The sequence below is a fragment of the Netta rufina genome (assembly GCF_964035555.1).
Source record: "Netta rufina genome assembly, chromosome: 2".
NCBI lineage: Eukaryota > Metazoa > Chordata > Aves > Anseriformes > Anatidae > Netta > Netta rufina.
Genome location: NC_140124.1, coordinates 5,767,009 through 5,786,012, shown reverse-complemented (window position 1 = coordinate 5,786,012; position 19,004 = coordinate 5,767,009). Strand labels below are relative to the sequence as shown.

Below are 19,004 nucleotides of genomic sequence, written 5' to 3'. Positions count from 1 at the left end.
TTCATTAAAGGAGCACCGCCATCCGCTGCCACGCAGGGCATGGATCACAGCCTGTGTGTCACCAGGTCTGGGCATGGATCACAGCCTGTGTGTCACCAGTCTGAGCACGTGTGTCCCATGCTGAGCCCGAAGCCTTCACCCTGCCCTGCCAAGGAGGGAGGCTCACACCGTGGGAGGCTCCTGCGGGGGTAAAAAAAAAAAAAAAAAAAGCAGGGGGGCTGGGGCGACATCAGCACTGAAAAATAATAACATAAAAAAAATCTTTTCTATTATTTTGGCACGGCGAAGCTGAAAAGAAAAGCCAACAGATTTGTTTTCGAAAGGCAGGAGCAGCAAAGTGGCTGCTGCTTTAATGCCAGAGCTGAAGAAATTGGGGAAAATCCTGTGGGGTTTCCGCCGTATCACGCCCTGAGCAACCCCAAACTTCTCCTGGTACAAACCCTCTGCTCCTCCCGGCTGTGGATCTAGATGTTGGGATGCCGAAAGTCGTGCAGGGTCACAGAGGGGATGTGGCACCTCGTGGCTGTCCCCTCGGGGGTGGCCACCCTGATGTTCCTCAGGGCACGGTGCCAAGCCATCGGCATGACCCAAAAATGTGCAGGAGCTGAAACCGTGCATTGGGCTCTTCTCCCAGCCAGAGAACAATTAACATACAGGAAATTGTAGGCATAATTGCCATTATGCCTATATCCCATAAATCCCATTATATATATAAAAATATAAATAAAACAAACACATCCTACACATCCTTCTGAGTGGGAAAACCCCGAGCCCTGCATGGATTCATCAGCGCAAGCCGTGATGACGGTATTAAACACCTCTGCCATGGACTTTGGCCTTTTTTTTTCCCCACCCGGTCTTGGTTTCCAAGGGACTTAACATCAATGTCAGGTAAAAACAGGTATTTCCCAAACCAGCTTGTTCTCTGCGTTAACATCTCTGATTTGCATTCACCGATGAATTTGGCCTTTCCACCAAAAAGCCAAAAGATGTTTTTTAACTCTGGGTGTGATCCCAGATTTCCAACAGCAGGGCTTCCTGCTTGAGGGCAAACAGGCTTGCTTTGGGTTTTCCTCGAGTATCACTGGAATTAGTTCAAACAAGAGTAAACTGGGGTTGTTCCCCAGGTGATGTGCCTGATGCTGCTGGAGAAACCATTCCCACCAGCCTGGACCTCCTCCAGGCCAAGAACTCGGGGATGGCCTGGCACTGGGTGCCCCTCTGAGAGGAGCCCCATCCCTGGGAGAAAACAGAGGGACTTTGGGGCACCCCTGGAGGCCACCTGGATGCCCCCCTTCCAAGGCTGCCACCATCTCACTCTTTGGGGTTGGAACCCCAAGGCAAGGAGACCTCCATTCAATAACAGTCCAAAAAAAGTAAAAAAAAAAACAACAACAACAAAAAAAAACACGAAAATGGAACAGCTGTGACATGCAATACAGCACTCACCCCCACCATCCAAGTTTTTGAGCCACTGTATAGAATAAAAATTAACACACAGCCATGCTGAAGGAGCAAGAAGGGCAAAGCCACTGCCGTATTCAAACAAAGTTCTTTTATTGAAAGTGTAATGGAAATTTCTTCATATTGCTTCGATGAAATGAGAGACAGCAGCTGTAGACAAATATGCTTTTTTTCTTTTTTTTTTTTTTAAACAAATGCAAATGGATAAGGTAAAAATAAAGCATTTTTTTTTAACTTGTACCTTTAAGCAACATAATCACAATATATACACAAAGAAAGCTAAAATAAAGCTATGTTGAAACCGAAGCGTTTCAATCAATACATTAGATAATTACAGATTGTGTCAATAAATACCCAGTTTTTAAAATGTTTAACAGGCAACTTTTTACACAGATACAAAGAAGAAAAAAAAATTATATTATTTACAATTCAGTGCCTTGGAAAAAAAAAAAAAAAGAGAAAAAATCTTTTCTTTTTTTTTTGGCACTAACACAAATAAAATGAATAAATTATAGAAAAAAAAATCCACAAAGGCAGGAGTCAATCCCCGTCATTCATTTAAAAAAAAAAAACAAAAACAAAAACTGTGTATATATATATATAAAATATAAGTATATATTTTATATAAATATATATATATGCGGAGAAACCGAGGAATGTTACAAAATATATTAGTGCCAATAAATACAGAACGGTACCAGACTCTCAACGGTCAGCGAGTTTGATGCAGTCTGAAGGATAGCAACTACCACCTAGAAGATAACTGAAGGGGATTTTCAGTCGAAAGAAACGACGACGACGACGACAACAACAAAAATAATATATTTATATATATATATCTCCAGGAAATCCTCCATCTGCCAGTAGTATTCCTACAGTCGCCCTCCTGCCCGCGGGGATGTCCCCGGGGCGATGCCTCGCGGGAGGACGCGGTGGGTCAGCAACGCTTCGAGGTTGACCGGCTCAATACCAGAGAAGATGAACAATTAAATAATAATAATAATTAATAATAATAATAATAAAACCCAGCCTTCGCGATATTCGTACGCCAGAAGCTGCCCGAATTGCTGGCAGGGCGCTGGTGGTGCCTGCTGGAGCGGGCAGGGCTCGTCCATCCCAGGGCAGGTACCAACCAGCACTCAGCAGGGATATCAGCGGTTCAGCCGGGGGAAAGGACCCCAAAGCCCCTTTTTGGGGTGTCCCCTCCCCAGCTGGGTGGCTCTGCACCCTTTGTAAGGGGGGGCTCAATGTAAAGCTGCGGGTTCCCATCGCGATACCCGGCTGCTCACGCTGCTGGCGTAGGCACTTAGTGTATCACTGGCGTGCGGATTTTGGGTCCAGTTACATGGCATGGCCAAATAGTGTCATGTTCTTGGGCTGATTTCCACAACAAAAAGCCAAGGAGGCCTCTAATTTCCCTCCTAAACACACTGATTGCTCTTTTTTTCCTTCCTTCTCCAACCGTACTCAAACAATAAATAACCCACCAACCTTCACATCCCTCCCCCTGACTCGATTTACCCAATTGACCTATAAAAATGAAGAGTCTGGACCATCAGTTTGGGGGGCTGCGATACCCTCAACATTTGGGAGTCCTAAGGAGCACTCGCTGAGAAGTATGAGCAGGGTGCTGCTGCCCTTTGCTTTGCTTGCCTGAGTCCCAGGATCCAGCCCCCCTGCTGACGGGTCCTCTGCATATTCAGGCACCGAAAGATCTCATGGCCAAATCCTTAGGAAGTTAAATAAGTTAGAAAATAATTTATGAAAAGGGTTGGGTGTTTTTTGTTGATTAGATTGAGCTAGCTTGTGTTTCTTGGGCAGTTGAGGGTCCCCATATCATGGATATTGGACACCTTCGTGTTCTCATGTCTGTGAAAGGCTGGCTAGCTATCCAAGAACCCTACAGGAACCTTTCCCCCATCCCTCCCCTCCCACCCACTTGCATTCGGCTCTTGTAGAAATGTTACGTGAAGACCAAACAGCCAGCACCTTCCAGACTAAAACAACAGGGCCATCTTCAGGATGAGTGCCACTTCGAGACCTTATTGCCCTTCCAGGTCACTGATAAACCACAGTGCTACTCATGTACTACAGGTAGAAAATAAATAAATACAGATATATTATGCAAAAAATATGATTGTACACATAATACATCTGAGGTATTACCAATTTAAATAAGGTTTCATGCTAGTTCAAGCTTCGGTGGCTATTTAAATTCTGGAATTTGCAATAAATAGATGAAGAATGATTATGTATATAGTGTACGGATCTCTTCTGTAAACCTTTTTGGATTTGAACGCAAGAGCGTGTTGGGCTAGCTCTTACGCAAATCACAAAGTTTCACAATAAATACAGCTTCAGAAGTTGTCTAAAAAAAGTTCCCACAACACTGAAACGTTTCTAGAAGGGGCTGTGTGTACGACTGGCAACGTTCACAAGGAGCATTTCTCAACAGGTCTTTGCATACAAAACACAAGGAAATTCATACTTGAAAGTCTTTGTTCCTCCCTCCCTCCCTCCCACCCCATCACGAAAGTTTAGAAATTTTTGCACAAACAGCAAGAGAACTGATTGTAGCTGCAGTATGTCAAAACGTCCACGTTCTATAAAGACCAAAAATAGTTTGTCTGCTCAGAAAGTCTCATTATTTTTTGTTTTTCCTTTTCACATAGCACATCATCCTGTCACTGAAAGTTTGCCCATCCCACCGTTCTTCGGCTTTGGTTTCGGCACCCCGATGCTGCCGGTCCTTCCCGTCCCTGGGTACCCGGGCATCTCACACCTTCACCGTCTCCATCAGCGACGACTTGATGGCGTCCTCCAAATGCTGATTGTCTGTGAAAGGGGCCGGGGTTTCGGGGACGGATTCGGACAAACCGAAGAGCGACTCCAACAAACAGGAGCCCTGATCTCCGCCTTGCGGGAAGCCGGGGAAATTAGGAAACTGAAACTGTAACGCTGAGTAGTTATCGAGGTTCTCGTACTCCTTCAAGGAGTTGTAAAGGGGTCCCAAGTTATAGTCCGAGAAGGACTGGAAGAAATCCAAGGAGTCAGAGGAAAGGCTGAGGTCGGCGTAGCTCTTGGAGCAGGGCTCGGCCGGGGCCGGGGCGCAGCAGGACAACCCGTCGCAGCGCGCGTGGGCGGCCTCCTCCAGCATCCCGCCACCGTCCTGGTTGGCGTTCTCGTCCAGGCACTCAGAGAGGTGGGATGAGGCCACGGGGCCGGGCTTGGCCTCACCGCCGTGGTCCTCGATGAAGAAGTCGGCGGGGTGGAAACAGCTCAGGTTGTCCTGGCAGCGGCCGCCCTCCTCCTCGGCGTCCGAGTCGTTGAAGTGGAGGATGCGCGCCAAGCCGTCGTCGTCGACGTCCGACTGGGATTTGTCGGAGGGGAGGCTCTCGTAGGGCTCCTCCAGGTCCTCGCTGGGGTGGGAGGAGAGGGAGGAGTCCGTCATGTCGCTGCTGCAGCTGTTCTCCCCCAGGGCTTCCAGCTCGGGGCTGAACTGGAAGGCGGGGGCCAGCGGCGCCGCGCGCTCCTCCAGGGGTCCCTTCCCCACCGCGCAGCCCAGCTGGGGCAGCCGCTCCCGGAAAGGAGGCTCGGCCTCCGCCACCCCCTCGCTGCTCTGCTGCTGCTTCTCCAGCTCCAGCTTCATGATGGTGTGGATGAAGTGGGTCTGCACCCGGGACTGGTTGAACTCAATCCTGCCCTCGGTGTTGCCGCAGCCGTCCTTGGTGCAGCCGCAGGGGAAGGAGGTGTGGTCCATCTGGAGGGGGGGAAAGGAGACACAGGGGTGAGGACACGAACCCCAAACCGAAGCTTCCCTTGAGCCACCCTCGGAACCCACCCCAGCAGCACGAAGGAATGGCTGAGGGGTGTAAAAGCAAGCTAAAAAATACAGCAATTAAAAAAATTCCACCTGCTCTTCGGAAGGTTGTCATAAAAAGATGGATTCTGGTAGAACTGAAAAACCTTAAAAGGTTTAAAACAAATCAAATATACACCCCAAAAAGAGAGGTAAATGGTAAACTTGAATTTTAATATACTGTATCTCGGTATTTAATATCCGTATCCTTCATCTCAGGGAGGGGATGAAGGACAAACTGCGACACCTTCATGTCCCAGCTGTCAGCAGCCACTAGAGGGGGGCTGTGACACGCACACGGAGCACTCCACGCTTGTGCACGCCTGTGCACACCCACCCTGCAGCACCCCAGTGTGCAACCACAGCATAGGAACGGCACCCGGAATAGGGAACGTGCCCCCAAAACCAAAACGGGGTGGGCACCCATAAAAATATAAAATATTTATAAAAAAAAACAAGGTGCTAAATTGCATATAATGGGATTACCCTGCTGCTGTGATCTGCGGGGCTGACGCTGATGCTCCCACGTTTGCCCGAGTGCACCGGGAGCTGTGACACGCAGCAAGGAGGGGAACAAAAATACCAGCAGGGGGAGGAGGGGAAATCGCCGCCTCGCTGGAGGAGCGAAAAGCTTTTGTTTGCCAAGAGCAGCCCACATGGTCCATCTCTCTCTGCCACGCTCCGTGCGGGTGCGTTGGCACATCCCCACAGGACGTGTGGTTTGGGAGGTGGATGCTTTCGAGCAGCGCTTGCCTAGCAGCCTGGAGAGCATCTCCAAGACCTTCTCCTAGCTTTGCCCCGAGGACAGACGCACACAACAGGGACAATGTGAGCCGGCGAGGGCAGTACCTGGCATTTAATGCCCGCCAAGCTGCAGCTGCAGGTCTCGGGGTCGCAGACCTCCTGGCAGTCGCAGCCGCAGTCCTCCCGGGACAGGCGGATGCTGTGCAGCTCCCGCTTCTCCTCCTTGTCGATCTTCTTCACCCCCATGGCTTTGAGCAGCGCCCGCCTCTTTTTGGCGGGGTAGGGCTGGAGGAAGAAGCCATCCTCCAGGTCCACGTTGCTGACGTCGATGTCGTCGTCAGAGATGTCCTCGACAGTGAGCTGGTTGGCCTCCTCCGACTCCTTTGTGCCGTTCATGGTTAGCTGAGGGCACAAAATGGGCAAAACATTAGGGAACTGTTGGGGACACCAAGGCAGAGACCATCAGGAGAAACGAGGAAGGGAAGATCTGTCCTGACAGCGGCCACCTATGGGACTTCCACCGACCTGGCCACTCACCTTCCATTTCAAGGCTTCCAACTTCTCCTCTTTCAATTTCTCTTTCAGTTTCTCCCGACGGACGTTTTCCTGCTCCTTCGAGAACTCTGCTAGCGTGAACTGCCGGGAGGAGCTGTGCTTGCTCACCATCCCCAGCGTGCAGCCCCCACGGCTCGGCACGCTCGTGAAGCCCTGGCAGCGCGGGAAGTAGAACACAGTGACCTGGTCAAACTCCACGTTGTTCTTCTTTAGCCGCTTGGATTTCTTCAGGATGGACGTGGCTAAAAATGGGGGAGGAAAAGAACATTCAGTCAGCGCTGCCATCCTGCAGATGGAGGTAAAATATTGCAAACAGGCTCACAGTTGCTCTCACAATGGGGACACGACAGGGTAAGGTCACAGCATTTTGTGTTTCAGGATCGAGAGGGGGAATGTGGATGGTGAGAAAACTCTGCCAAGTCCTGGTGCATCGGAGTCGCTGCTCAGATTCACCCTAAGAAACGGCTGCTGCTTCTCCTTCCCGCATGACTTCCCCCCAGGAAACACACATTTGCTTATTCTTCACGTGCAGCAGAGCAGAACGAACAAGTAACTGAACCACCCCGCACGCCTGCCCTGCTCCAAGCCACAGCACCCTGCCTGCTGCCCCGCAGCCAGGACCTCGAGGTCCACTCCTGGGATGCCAGGGCACTGATGCTGCAGCATGGTGCAGCTCTGGCTTTCGTGGCAGAGCCCAAAAAAAAGCCAAAACGTCTCTTCTTTTGGTACTTCCTTTCACCATCCACTGGGAGGAACTACGAAGCCATAGTTTGTTCTCCAGAGACTCATCTGAGAGCAGCTGCAAAGATGTTAATCTTTACGCAGGTGATCCCGGGGTAAACATGGCAATACATGACTCTGGTTTATCTTAAGCTGCTGAAGCACGTTGCACGCCATTTAGAGCAGAGCTCCTCCTGAGATACCTGGTTCTGCATCTGCAAACACAGCGAGTGGGGGAGGACTAATTGGTCAGGGCAATCTCAGAGGCAGCGAGTTTCCACGAGCTGCACAAAGCAAATGCAAAACGCAGCAGTAGGGGTTGCATGCTGCTTGCACGTCAGGAAGGAGAATCAGCGAGGCACAAATGCAGCATTTGGCTTTTTTTCTTTTTTTTTTTTTTTGGCTGTTAGCTGCTAGTGCACGGGTGGGAATTGAGGAAAAGCAGCCAGGAAGGGCTGGGTGATTCCCTGGCACGGGACCAAGGCACAGCCAGAACTGAGCTGAGCTCCTCGGATGGCGGAGCTGGGAAAGTGCAAGACTGGACAGTTAGCTGCACCCACGTTTCACAGGTCTCGCTTGCCAAAACGCAGCTTTTCGGTTTCGGATGAGAAGAAAAAAAAAAAAAAGCGTTCACCCAGCTGTGTCAGCAGCTTCTGCTCACGAGCTGAGGGTTTCAAACCAGGCTCTGCTGTTGCTTTGATGCTATCTTTGCATTGTGCATTGCTTTTTCATAATAACCTTGATTCAATCTCCTAAAACATCAGCTCTTTATCAAAAGGCAAGTTAACCACCGCGATCATCTATCGACTGAGCTGCTGCACTTTGGCATTTGCTTCTCTCTCCTTCCCCCCCCCACCTCAAATTGTTTTTCCATTCCTGACCCTTTCCTATTGAGGCAGAGAATACAAAAAGTTCATTGTTTTGTCACCAAACCTGGGAAGACAAGCAAGAATGAGCCTCTTTATTATTACAAGACTTCTAAAGCCTTTTCAGACCACTGCATGTTTGTGTATGTCTGCTAAGTGGACCTTAACTGCTACATACACTGGGCGTTCAGCATAATTTACTAGGTTGGACCATTTCTCCTCCACGAAGATGGTCCCCTATTGTCTTGTTTTCCCCTTTGCGCAGCAGATAAGGGATTTTATGACCTTGTCTTCTGCATGTTTTCCTAAAAGCTCTCAAAACCGATAATGCTGGGAAAACAAAATAGCATTTATCTGTACTGACAGCGGAGGCAATGTCAAACGTGTCGCGTGCTTTGGCAAAGTCCCCACCTTATGTAGGAAACGGGCTCTGAAATGGTAATTAGGCTACTGGTTAACCATTTTGAAAACCCAGCATTATGGGCTGTGCTGTCTGTCCTATATTTGCCTGCTGAATAGCTTGAGAGAGGGCTGAAGGATGGCGGATGCTGCTACAGCACAGGCCTGGAGGCACCCGTGTGCCTCTGCACACCCACGTCCTCCAGGCTCCAATTCCCAGAAATTTGGACTTGGGCAAGAAAATTACAAACGGGTGACAAAAGCTGGGAGGAAGGGCTGAGGAAGAGTCCCCTGGGTGAGTATGAAAACGAGATAAATGAGCACAACGAGAGGGAAAAGGCACTGTGGCTGCTTCCAGAGTGGCTGCAGAGCTGGAAGTGGGTGGCAGGGATACTCACGGGTGAAGCTGGGCGTTAAGGCAGAGCTGGGCTTGCTCTCTCCACGGGAGTTCTCCTCATCCGAGTCCCAGCCCGAGGATGCTGAGGAGGACAGGGGCGAGCAGGAGGAGGAGGAGCAGTAGGTGCTGTCGTCCCCCAGCTCTTCGTACTTCCTTTTCAACACCCCGCTCATGGTGACGCCGTATCTTTCATATAACTGGAAAGCAAGAGAGAAAAACAAAATAAAGCAAGGGAAATAACACCAATTGCAAGCAAGGCTTTGGCACCATCTCAATCCGGCCGTGCACGTGCAATTCCCAAAAGGTGCCCCCAAAACCCACACCTTGCTGCCACCCCATGGTGCATCCGCTGCTTTCCTCTCCTGTTTTAAGGCGCCGCAGAAAAAAACAACTATCACAGACAAGCGACTGTCCAGAAACCAATTCAATCAACACAAATGTTATCAAACAATAAGTATTACGTTTTGCTTACTAATTCTTTTATGTTAACTCCTTACCAGATCGCTTTCTGTGCAGTTACAGCTTTAACGTCGTGCTAATTACAAAAATAAGCCAGTTTGCAGAGAACAATCTGTTGGCGTGATTTACTTGCTACAGCCCCCTGGGGAAACAGACTTATTAAATGAAGCACTGAAATACAAATATATCAACTGTGAAGAACAGCCCTTCTCCTCACGGTGCCTTTCATAGCCAGTCCCCCATTCAATAAGCTATTCTTGTTTAGGCTGGGTTATGCATCAAGCATAGTAGCAATTAAAAACAACGCAGCTAATTAAAAACAAAGGAGCTCTGTGCTCGCCGAGATTCTGAAATATCCCGCATGCTTTTCCACTGCTCATCTCGAGAAGGAAAAAATAAAAGGAAAAATGGGGGAAAAAAAAAAACCCACAACTTTGTTGCATGCTTTAACCTTTGGTTTTATGAAGTTTGTGGGAAATTGCACCAGAGCTGCACGCTTTGCCTGAGCGATATCAAAGCCCACTGACACCGGGATGCTGGTGGGAAGGGCTCCCCCAAAACTGCCTCCAGCAAGGAGGAGCCAGGGGGGATGCTCCCTGCCAGCCCCGCAATAAAACCAGCAGCAACACACGCAGCCAAAAGCAATCCCGAAATTCGGATAACAGCAGGAGGACTCAGACACAGAGCCCTGATGTCCCTGGACCAGGGTGGTGAAAGGGCAGGTACGATGCTGCCGGCCACGTCCCCGTACCCTGCTGTGAAACTCTCCCCCCAATTTCGCTCCTCGTAACTGTAACCGTATCACTTTCTCACCCTCTTTTGCATGTCTGAAGTTAATTTAAGCCCGTCTCAAGAAAAAAAAAAAAAAGAAAAAAAAGAAAACCCAAACACAAAACCAACGCTCTCCTGACAGCTCTGAGCATAGAGCACAGAAACCGCACAGCCTTCAGAACCTCCTGGTGACGGGATTTTCGGTATCTCAGCGGCGCTGCACAATAACACCTAGGCTGACGGGCGCGTACGCCGTGCCTCCAAAGCCCCAGAGCTCATTAATCACGATTACCAACAGCTTCCCAGGAGCCAGCAGTCCCCTAAAAGGTTAAAGATGGATGGATGGAGCCGTTCCTGGGTTGGAAGAAGTTAATCATTCACCGCAACGTGCGCCCACGGGGCTGCTGCCCCCCTGGGTCCCCCAGCCGTCCCCTTCTGGTGGCAAACGGTGGCCCTGGGGCTGCAGGTGCTGGTGCCAGGGGTTGGGTTTTTGGGCCTCCATCCAAAGCAGATGGAGGGAAGGTGGCCCTGGCGGCCCTCCAGTGGCAGTGTGTCCTACCTGGCACCTGCACTAAGCCCTCTTCTGGCAAAGCAGAGCTTGTGGGCAGCCACGATGCCCAAAAACCTCACGTCTCCTTGCTTTTTCATTTTTTTCCTCCACCTGTTCCATTGCCTGTTGCTTTTAAGAAACAACCAGGAGCGAAGGAAATCTCCAAATCCATGGAGTGGGTCTGAAGGGAAGCCTGAAGCGGAGGTTTGCCTGGCACCGCTGTCTCCTCATCCACACGGAGTGACCAAAAACTGCAAAAATAAACTCTGGGAAGCAGCAGCTCGCACCGCAGGACACCCACTCGTCGCTCCAAGGACACTTCCTCCACCTCCACCTTCCAGCCAACGGAGGGAGCACCTGGCTCGTCCAAGGATGGGATCTCCAGCAGGATGGGAGTCGAATGGGCAAGGCGGGCGGGTGTCACTTCCACTTCGTCCCCTCCTGCGGGGACACCGGGGCACGGTGGAGCAGCCGAGGTCACGGTGCTGGAGATGAGTCCCTGGGCAGCGACGCTGCTCTGGTGCAGCTCACCCCATCCTGGAGCCACTTCTGCTCGATGCCATCTCCCATTTGACATCCATCCATCCATCCGTCTGTCTGTCTGTCCGTCCTCTCCTCCAGGGCCAGCCCTCCCCAAGCACAAGCACCCTCCTCTCCACCCCAAAACCTGCCTCTGGGGATGCGCCGGGAAGGGAACATTGCTGCCAGCCTGAAGAGCATCAGGACTTTTACCCAGGGCCAAAAAAAAAAACCAACACCAAACAACATCTTTTTATAAGGGGGTTGCCCAATTTGTAGGATTCCCAGAGAAGGGAGCAGAAGGGTGATGCTGCAGGGCGAGGCAGCCCTGATGCTCGGGTCACCTGCAGAGCCGGATTTCCCAGCCAGAGCTCACCAAGCTGTATTTTGGATGGTGCCATCATTTATTTTTTGGAGGGGATTTTACAAAATATATTTTCACGCATCTACCCCCCAAAAAAACACCCTCTGGGCGGGGGTTCAGCTGGCAGGTCACAGCCGGTGCCCTCCCCTCCTCGCCCCAGCGCTCGGCGGTGGAATTTGCGCCGTGGGAGCGGTGCTGCCGAAACCGCCGGCCGCAGCCGGGAGATTTGAACCGCGGTGATGCCGCCAGCCTGAGACTTCAGCCCGTGTTTGTGCCTAGCACAGAAGTCACAAAAATGTGCAGAGCACCGTGAAAAACAAGGAAAATATCTCTGCTCGGCGGTGCAAATCTCTGCGAGCAGCACGGAGCGCAGGAGGATTTTACCACCTTCTCTCTCTCTCTCTCTCTCTTTTTTTTTTTTTTTTACATAACCTGAAATAAAATAATCCTATCTTCCTTTTAGTTGCCAAAAAAGACATTCTGTTCTTGGCTAAGACTTCTTACTCATCTATTTTACTGAAAACAGCTTTTGGAACAAGTACATAATGCAATGGATCAAACCCGCAGGAATTCCTCTCTGGCACCAGAACTCCCACTATCCTGGGAATACTTTCTAACAAATATTTAGCCCAGATGTGCATTCCTTTCTTTCTCTCTCCCTCTCTCCCTCCTTTTTTTTTCAAACATTACATTTTATTTTTTTTTTGGGGGGGGGGCGTCTAATGGGGGCAGGGGAAGGGAAGCGAATCTGCTAAGTCCCATTTCTGGCGGCCAGCGAGTTGCAGGGTAAAGCCCTAATACGCAGGAATGCGAAGAATTAACGTTTTAACTATCCTCCTCTGGGACAACGTATCAACAGTAAATATTTCGAGTAATTTAGATTTAAGAAGGCTTGGCATTTGTTGAGCCCAGCGAGCAGGAAGGCAACCAAAACCACTATCAGCGGCCACTCGGGCTGGTTCTGAGAGGCTGCACAAAGAGATACCGCAGATAAGGAGGTTCGGCGCCCGATTTTGGGGCCCTATCTGCACTTTTTATGGGGCAGCGCACGCAGCCACGCAAGGCAGGCGAAGGAAACCTCTCCCAGTGCACCCTTGCTTGCTCTGCTGCTCCTCAAAGCAGCTTCCAGGGTATCGTGGCAATATTTGCAATTTCTTCTTTTCCAGCCGGGGAATATCCCAAAAGGTGGAAGGATCCCAAATCTGCGCGCAAGCTGAAGGCAGACTCTTCCTCCACAAAGCAACTTGTGTTAACAAAAAAAAAAAAGAAAGCAAACAACCAGTGCAATCCACTAAAAGCACATATTTTCAGAGCCAACCTCCTGGCTCTAGGAGCACCAGCATCCCCAGGCAGCCGGGTGGGCTCATCTCGGTGCATGGGGTCGAGGTCACAGCCCAGCCCCACGAGCTCCACGCCTCGAGCCAGGATAAATATTGGTTTAAAACCCACTTCAGCCAGGTACGACTCGCGCAGTGAACCCCGGGGGAGTCTTTTGCCCCCCCCTATTCCAGGGGTTTATTCGGGTGACCTTGGCGTGAGCATCGCCAAAAACTGCCGTGGTGCTGAGCCTTGCGCTGAGCACCCCGAAATCCTCACCCCGAAATCCTCACCAACTCACAGCCTGGCAATGCCTCCAGGCAACTTCGTCACCCCCGTGCTATCGGCACCGACTCACTGTCCATGCATTTAACTATTTTAATTCCTGCCATATTTACCTCCGTGGGTTCCCAGCCGCCGCTGGGGCATCCTCCCTGCGGGGTCGCTTCCCAGTTTCGGGGGCCGTCCGGTTCAGCCCAGCTGATTTTCCCCCCTCCAAGGCCGGGTCTAAGGTTTCATAACCTTCCCCTGGTTAAAAATAACCTCTCCTGCCGCTGCACGACCCAGGCGCGGAGGCAGGGATCCGCTCGCGGTGCCACAAGTGCGCTCTCCTGCGGGGCTGGGCGAAACGCCTTCCCCGGGAAGCAAGGCAAAAGAGCTCGCTCCTGCCAATATTTTGGGAAGCTCGCGGAGAAAAAGCTCCACGGGGTTTGCCACCAAGCCCTTCTTTCTCCCCGCCAGCCCGAAGGGTAAATAAGAAACATTAGCGAAGGCATTAAAAGGTTATCTGGCACGGCCCGGACGAAGCGGGCTTCAAGATGTACTCGGCGCAGATTGCACCGCAATAAATATGAAAGGAGCTAAGCGTGCTTTGTCTAGGAAAATCCTCTATTTGATTACAGCTGATGAATAATTCACGGCGGGTTTCCATCCTCGTCCTGCCCTCGGTACACGCCGTGCGTTACCTTGCCGGCCGTGTGTACGCCCGCGGGTCCCTGCGCTGAATTATTAAAGGGAGAAACGCTCCGGCACCAAAGCAAGGGGAAGAAAATAATAAAAATATCTTAAAAAAAAAATAAATGAAAAAATAATAATAATAATAATTAGCTGTGGGACACCGCTTCTCCCTGCACGCCAGCCCCATCCCACGGGGAAAACACGGCGGAGGGGTGACAGGCGCTGGGGGGAGCCAGAAAAGAGGAATTAAAGCGAGGTTTGGGAACTCGAGAGGGTTTTTTTTCGCTGCTCTTGTTCCTGATTTCCCCCCCCCCAGGTGCGGTGTGAGAGCTCCCCACCGGGGGTCGGCGGTGAAGGAGCCCCCCGGGGGGGGGCGCCCCGTCCGTCGGTCTGTCCGTCGGTCTGTCGGTCGGTCGGGGCGCCGGTAGGTGTTGCTGTAGCGACGGGAAAACATCCCCGAGCCGGGGAGTTTGGGGAAAGAGGGAGCCTTGCCGGGCTCTCCCCCTCCACCACCACCACCCCCGGTTTTATTTCACCATCGCCGCGAGCTGGCGGGGGGGCGCGCTCCCCCCTCCAAAAAAAAAAAAAAATTAAAAAATGATTTTTTTTTTAAATTTTTCTTTTTAAGGGGGGCTCAGCGGGGCCTCCCCAAGACTCTCCTCATTCCTCATCCTAACCAAGAGGTCCGGGGAGCTCCGCGATGTGTCCCGGTTGTGTCCCCGATGTGTCCCCCCCTCCCTCCCCAGCCCGGCTGGGAACGAAGACGTGGGGGGGGGGGGGGGGGGGGGGGGACCCAACCAAACCCCGCTCCCCCAAACCCCCCGTGACGGATTCACCCCCAAACCCCTCAATGCCAACCCAAACACCCCACACAACCCAGCCAAACCCCTTTACCTGAGGAGGCGGCGGGTGGCGGCGGCGGCAGCTCCGGCTGCAGTGGCGGTGCCTGGCGCGGCGCCTCCCGCTCTGCCGCTGCCGGGGCTGCGCCGCGCCGCGCTGCCCTTTTTCGTCAGTGGAAAACTCCGGGCTCTGACGCAGGCGGTGACAGGAGCGGGGCCGGCTCGGCCCCGGGCCCGCCCGGTTTCCTGCTTCTCTTCTCTTTCTCCCCCCCCTCCTCCTCCTCCTCCTTCTTTCCTCCGTTCCCCGGGCGGGGCGCTGAAGCTCGGCTCGGGGTGGCTCCGCCGCCGCCATCCCGCCCGCACCGCCGGGGGCGCTGCCCCTGAGGGGCCGCTGAGGCGCCGGGTGGCGGCCGCACGGGGGTGGGGAGGCGATCGGGGAAATAAAGTGGGGTGGTGTGGGGGGTTAAGGCTGTGGTGGGGTTCAAATGGGTTTGGGGGACTCGGGGTGTTCTGAGCCTGCAAGGGGTTGGGGATGCACAACCACTCCGGGACCCCAAAATGGGTTTGGGTGCTGCAGAGGATTCAGATCCCACAAGGGTTTGGGGACCCACAACCACTCTGAGACGCTAAAAGGGATTTGGGTGCTTCAGAGGATGCGGATCTCACAAAGAGTCAGGGACCCACAACCACTCTGAGACCCTGAAGTGGATTTGGGTGCTTCAGAGGATTCAGATCTCACAAAGAGTCGGGGACCCACAACCACTCTGGGACCCTAAAATGAGTTTGGATGCCTCTGTGCGTTCAGGTCCCACAAGGGGTTGGGGACTCATAACCACTCTGTGACCCTAAAATGTGTTTGGACACCTCAGGGTGTTCAGATCCCACAAGGGGCTCGGGGATCCGCAGGCATACTGGGACCTCCAAATGGCTTTGGATGCTTCAAAATACTCGGACCCCACAAGGGGTTTGGGACCCACAACCACTCAGGGACCCCAGAATGTGTTTGGATGCCTCAGAGGATTCAGATCCCACAAGGGGTTTGGGACCCACAGGCATGCTGGGACTACAAAATAGGTTTGGATGCCTCAGAGGATTCAGATCCCACAAGGGTTTGAGGACTCACAACCACTCCGAGACCCTAAAATGGGTGCCTCAGAGGATTCAGACCCCACAAGGGGTTGGGGTGCCATAACCACTCTGGGACCCTAAAATGAGCTTGGATGCCTCTGTACGTTCAGGTCCCACAAGGACCTGGGGACCCATAACCCCTCTGTGACCCTAAATTGGGATTGGATGCCTCAGAGAATTCAGAATTCACATGGCATTTGGGGACCCACAACCACCGTGTGACCCCAAAATGGGTTTGGACTCCTCAAGGTGTTCAGATCCCAAAAGGGGTCAGGGACCCACAGGCATACTGGGACCCCCAAATGGCTTTGGATGCTTCAAGATACTCAGACCCCACAAGGGGTCTGTGACCCACAACCACTCAGGGACCCTAAAATAGGTTTGAATGCCTCAGAGGATTCAGATCTCAGAAGAGCTTGGGGACCCACAACCACTCCAGGACCCTAAAATGAGTTTGGATGCCTCAGAGAATTCAGAATTCACATGGCATTTGGGGACCCACAATCACTCAGGGACCCCAAAATGGGTTTGTATGCCTCAGGGTGTTCAGATCCCACAAGGAGTTGAGGACCCACAACCACTCTGGGACCCAAAAATGTATTTGGATGCCTCAGTGTTTAGATCCCACAAGGGGCTGGGGACCTATAGCCATGCTGAGACACCAAAATTCATTTGGATGCCTTAGAGAATTCAGATCCCAAAACTGTTTGGTGACCCACAGGCATGCTGGGACCCCAAAATGGGTTTGGATGCCTCAGAGGATTCAGATCCCACATGGCATTTGGGGACTCACAAGCAACAACCCCACAGGACCCACAACTTGAACCCCCAAATGGATTTGGGCCTCACATATCATTTGGGTCCCTTCAGGGGTTTGAGACCCACAGGCAATGGGTTTGAGCCCAACAAGGGGTTGGGGTTCCCACATGGATTTTGGGATCCATGGTCACAGCTTGGACACCAGCGTGAATAAGGACCCCACAAAGGGTTTGGGTCCTTCAAGGGTTTTGGGACCCAAGGGTTGGGAGCTAACCAAGCCCAGATGTTTGACTCCCACAAGGAGTTGGGGCCCCATGAGGAGTGTGGGCCCCGCAAGAGGTTTGGGACCTGAGAAGCAGGCTTAGATACCAAGATCTGGGCCAGCAGGTTTGGGCCTGAGGTGTTTTGGGACCCATGATCAAGAATTGACCTCTGAAAGGGGTTTGAACCCCACAAAGAGCTTGGGTATCATAAGCAGGCTGAGCAGCAAAAGAGATTTGGAACCCACAGAGGGGTTGGGACTCCCAAGCAAAGTTCGGCCTCTTTAAGGTGTTTGGGCCCTCTAAAAAGACATGGGCCCAGCAACAAGGCTTTTGTCCCCAGAAAGGGATTTTGAACCCAAAGGGATTTGGTCCACAAAAGGTGTTTAGGCCCTATTAACAAAGGTTGATCCCCCAAGGGGATTTGGGCCCCCAAAAGGGATTTAGGCCCCATGGGCATGGGTTGGCCACCAAATAAGTTGGAACCCTTCAAGAAAGAGTTGTCCCCCAAGGGACACTGGCCCTATAAAGCAAGACTTGGCTCTCAGAAGGCCCCACCAGCAAGAGGTGGGATGTTTTTGGGGGTTCATGTCGCAGTGTGGCTCTACCAGCAGATGCATTTTTGGGGGATAGAGGGACATTAAAAAAGATGATTTTTATTCCACCCCCTGCCAACACAGGGCCCTACGAGCAGCAGGGTTAGTGGGACAGGAAGAGGTGCGCTGGGGGCTTTGAGAGTGATATTAAAAAGCTGGTGAAGGAGGACAAATTTATTTTTTTTTAATTAATTTTGCTCCTGCTGGGTTATGTATGAGTTACCCTGTGGCAAGAAAGGCATTGTAAACCCTGGAGTTTGGGGGGCAGCAGGGAGTTGGCGTCAGGTTCCTTCCAGCTCTGGTTGCTGCAGCCTTCAGCCAAAGATGTCCACATGGTACCAGGAGCTTCCGAAGAGCTCCAGGTTTTTGACCCCAAGTAATCAAACCCCTTCCATCAGCAGGCAAAGCACAGGTTTACCTGACATTCCTCAATTTCGCTATTTTGCCATATTTTCGCTCCGCAAGTTCAGCTGGGCCATCGCCAAGCAGCGTGGCGAGAATCCCCGAGTTATGATGCTGCCTTCTCCCGGGGATGCTCCGTAAAACCTAAAACCCTAACACCTGACAGCGACAACTCCCAAAGCATGGCCGGGATGAGCTGAATTTCTTTCCCAGACGCAGACATCGTGGAGGCAATACGTAAGTGCAGCCGGTGCCCTGCTGCCTTCCTGAACATGACGGCGTGCAGCGCTCGGTCGCCAAAGGAGTGGTTTTCCTGAGGTTTCGTTGACCATGTTTGGACACGGCCGTGATTAATATTTCCTAACAGGAAGACGTCATGCGTGCAGGCTTTCCTCTTCAGGGTTCGGGTCGCGGCTGACCAAGTTCAGGTTGTACGCCGGCTCCGCGCTTCCTCCGGCTCGCAGGCTACACCCAGCGGCTCCGTCTCGGACCCCAGCGGCTGCGGTCGCCCATCGCCGAGCCCGACGCGGGTCCTGGCGCCGAGGTGGTGTCACCACGCCATCCCTGGGGACCCGGAGAGCTTTCGGTACGGTGGGAGCGGAACCTAACCTCGCTTCTCTATCAGACATCGCTGTGGGACGAGGGGGAGGTCGTTGGTCACCGTCCCTTAGCTGTGCTTGGCACAAAACCCAGGGCATGGGGGAAAGGGGATATCCTGGAAAAAGTTTGGGAAGGCTACTGGCGACCTCCAGGTTTCACTTCTTGTTTGTATTTATTTCGATGAAAGTAAAGCTGCTGTGGGCTAGAGCCCCGTACAGGACAGGAATTATTCAGCGATTCAGTCATGCAGTGAGCAATTCTGACCCCGGTCTGCACGTTTCTGTGTGTCGGAGAGAGAAAGGAGCTTTGAAACAAAACTTTCTGGCTCTTCTTTTTGAATCAGCATTTCTTGTCTTAAAATCAGCCTGAAAACATTACGTGCATAAATAAGTGGAAGCGTACACAGAAGGGTAAATAGCCCTCAAATAACACGAGACGTTTTCCTGTGTAGGTTGAATGAAATATTTCACTTTGACTCG

The 19,004-nt window shown here is 52.0% G+C and overlaps 1 protein-coding gene across 2 annotated transcripts; it reads right to left on the bottom strand.

The window, feature by feature from the left end:
• Positions 1-3,992: 3,992 nt before the first annotated feature.
• On the bottom strand, positions 3,993-14,993 carry CSRNP1 (cysteine and serine rich nuclear protein 1). 2 transcript variants are annotated; one of them, XM_084282172.1, is made up of 5 exons: positions 14,836-14,993; positions 9,006-9,201; positions 6,605-6,864; positions 6,173-6,469; positions 3,993-5,224 (listed from the first exon to the last, which is right to left on the bottom strand). In XM_084282172.1, exons 2-5 carry the CDS (start codon positions 9,175-9,177, stop codon positions 4,241-4,243), a joined length of 1,713 nt encoding a protein of 570 aa, XP_084138298.1. In that variant the 5' UTR covers positions 9,178-9,201; positions 14,836-14,993; the 3' UTR covers positions 3,993-4,240. The 2 variants fall into 2 exon arrangements, with proteins under 2 accessions (XP_084138298.1, XP_084138297.1); XM_084282171.1 differs by lacking the exon at positions 14,836-14,993 and adding an exon at positions 13,383-14,642.
• Between the last annotated feature and the right edge of the window lie 4,011 nt (positions 14,994-19,004).

Bases quoted from the DNA above. Each gene is read 5' to 3' on its own strand.
- CSRNP1 (XM_084282172.1), bottom strand. From the start codon at position 9,177: ATGAGCGGGGTGTTGAAAAGGAAGTACGAAGAGCTGGGGGACGACAGC. The intron at 6,865-9,005 runs GTGAGTATCCCT...CCCCATTTTTAG, and splicing joins CTTAACGCCCAGCTTCACCC to CCACGTCCATCCTGAAGAAA. The intron at 5,225-6,172 runs GTACTGCCCTCG...CCCCCCCTCCAG, and splicing joins TGGCGGGCATTAAATGCCAG to ATGGACCACACCTCCTTCCC.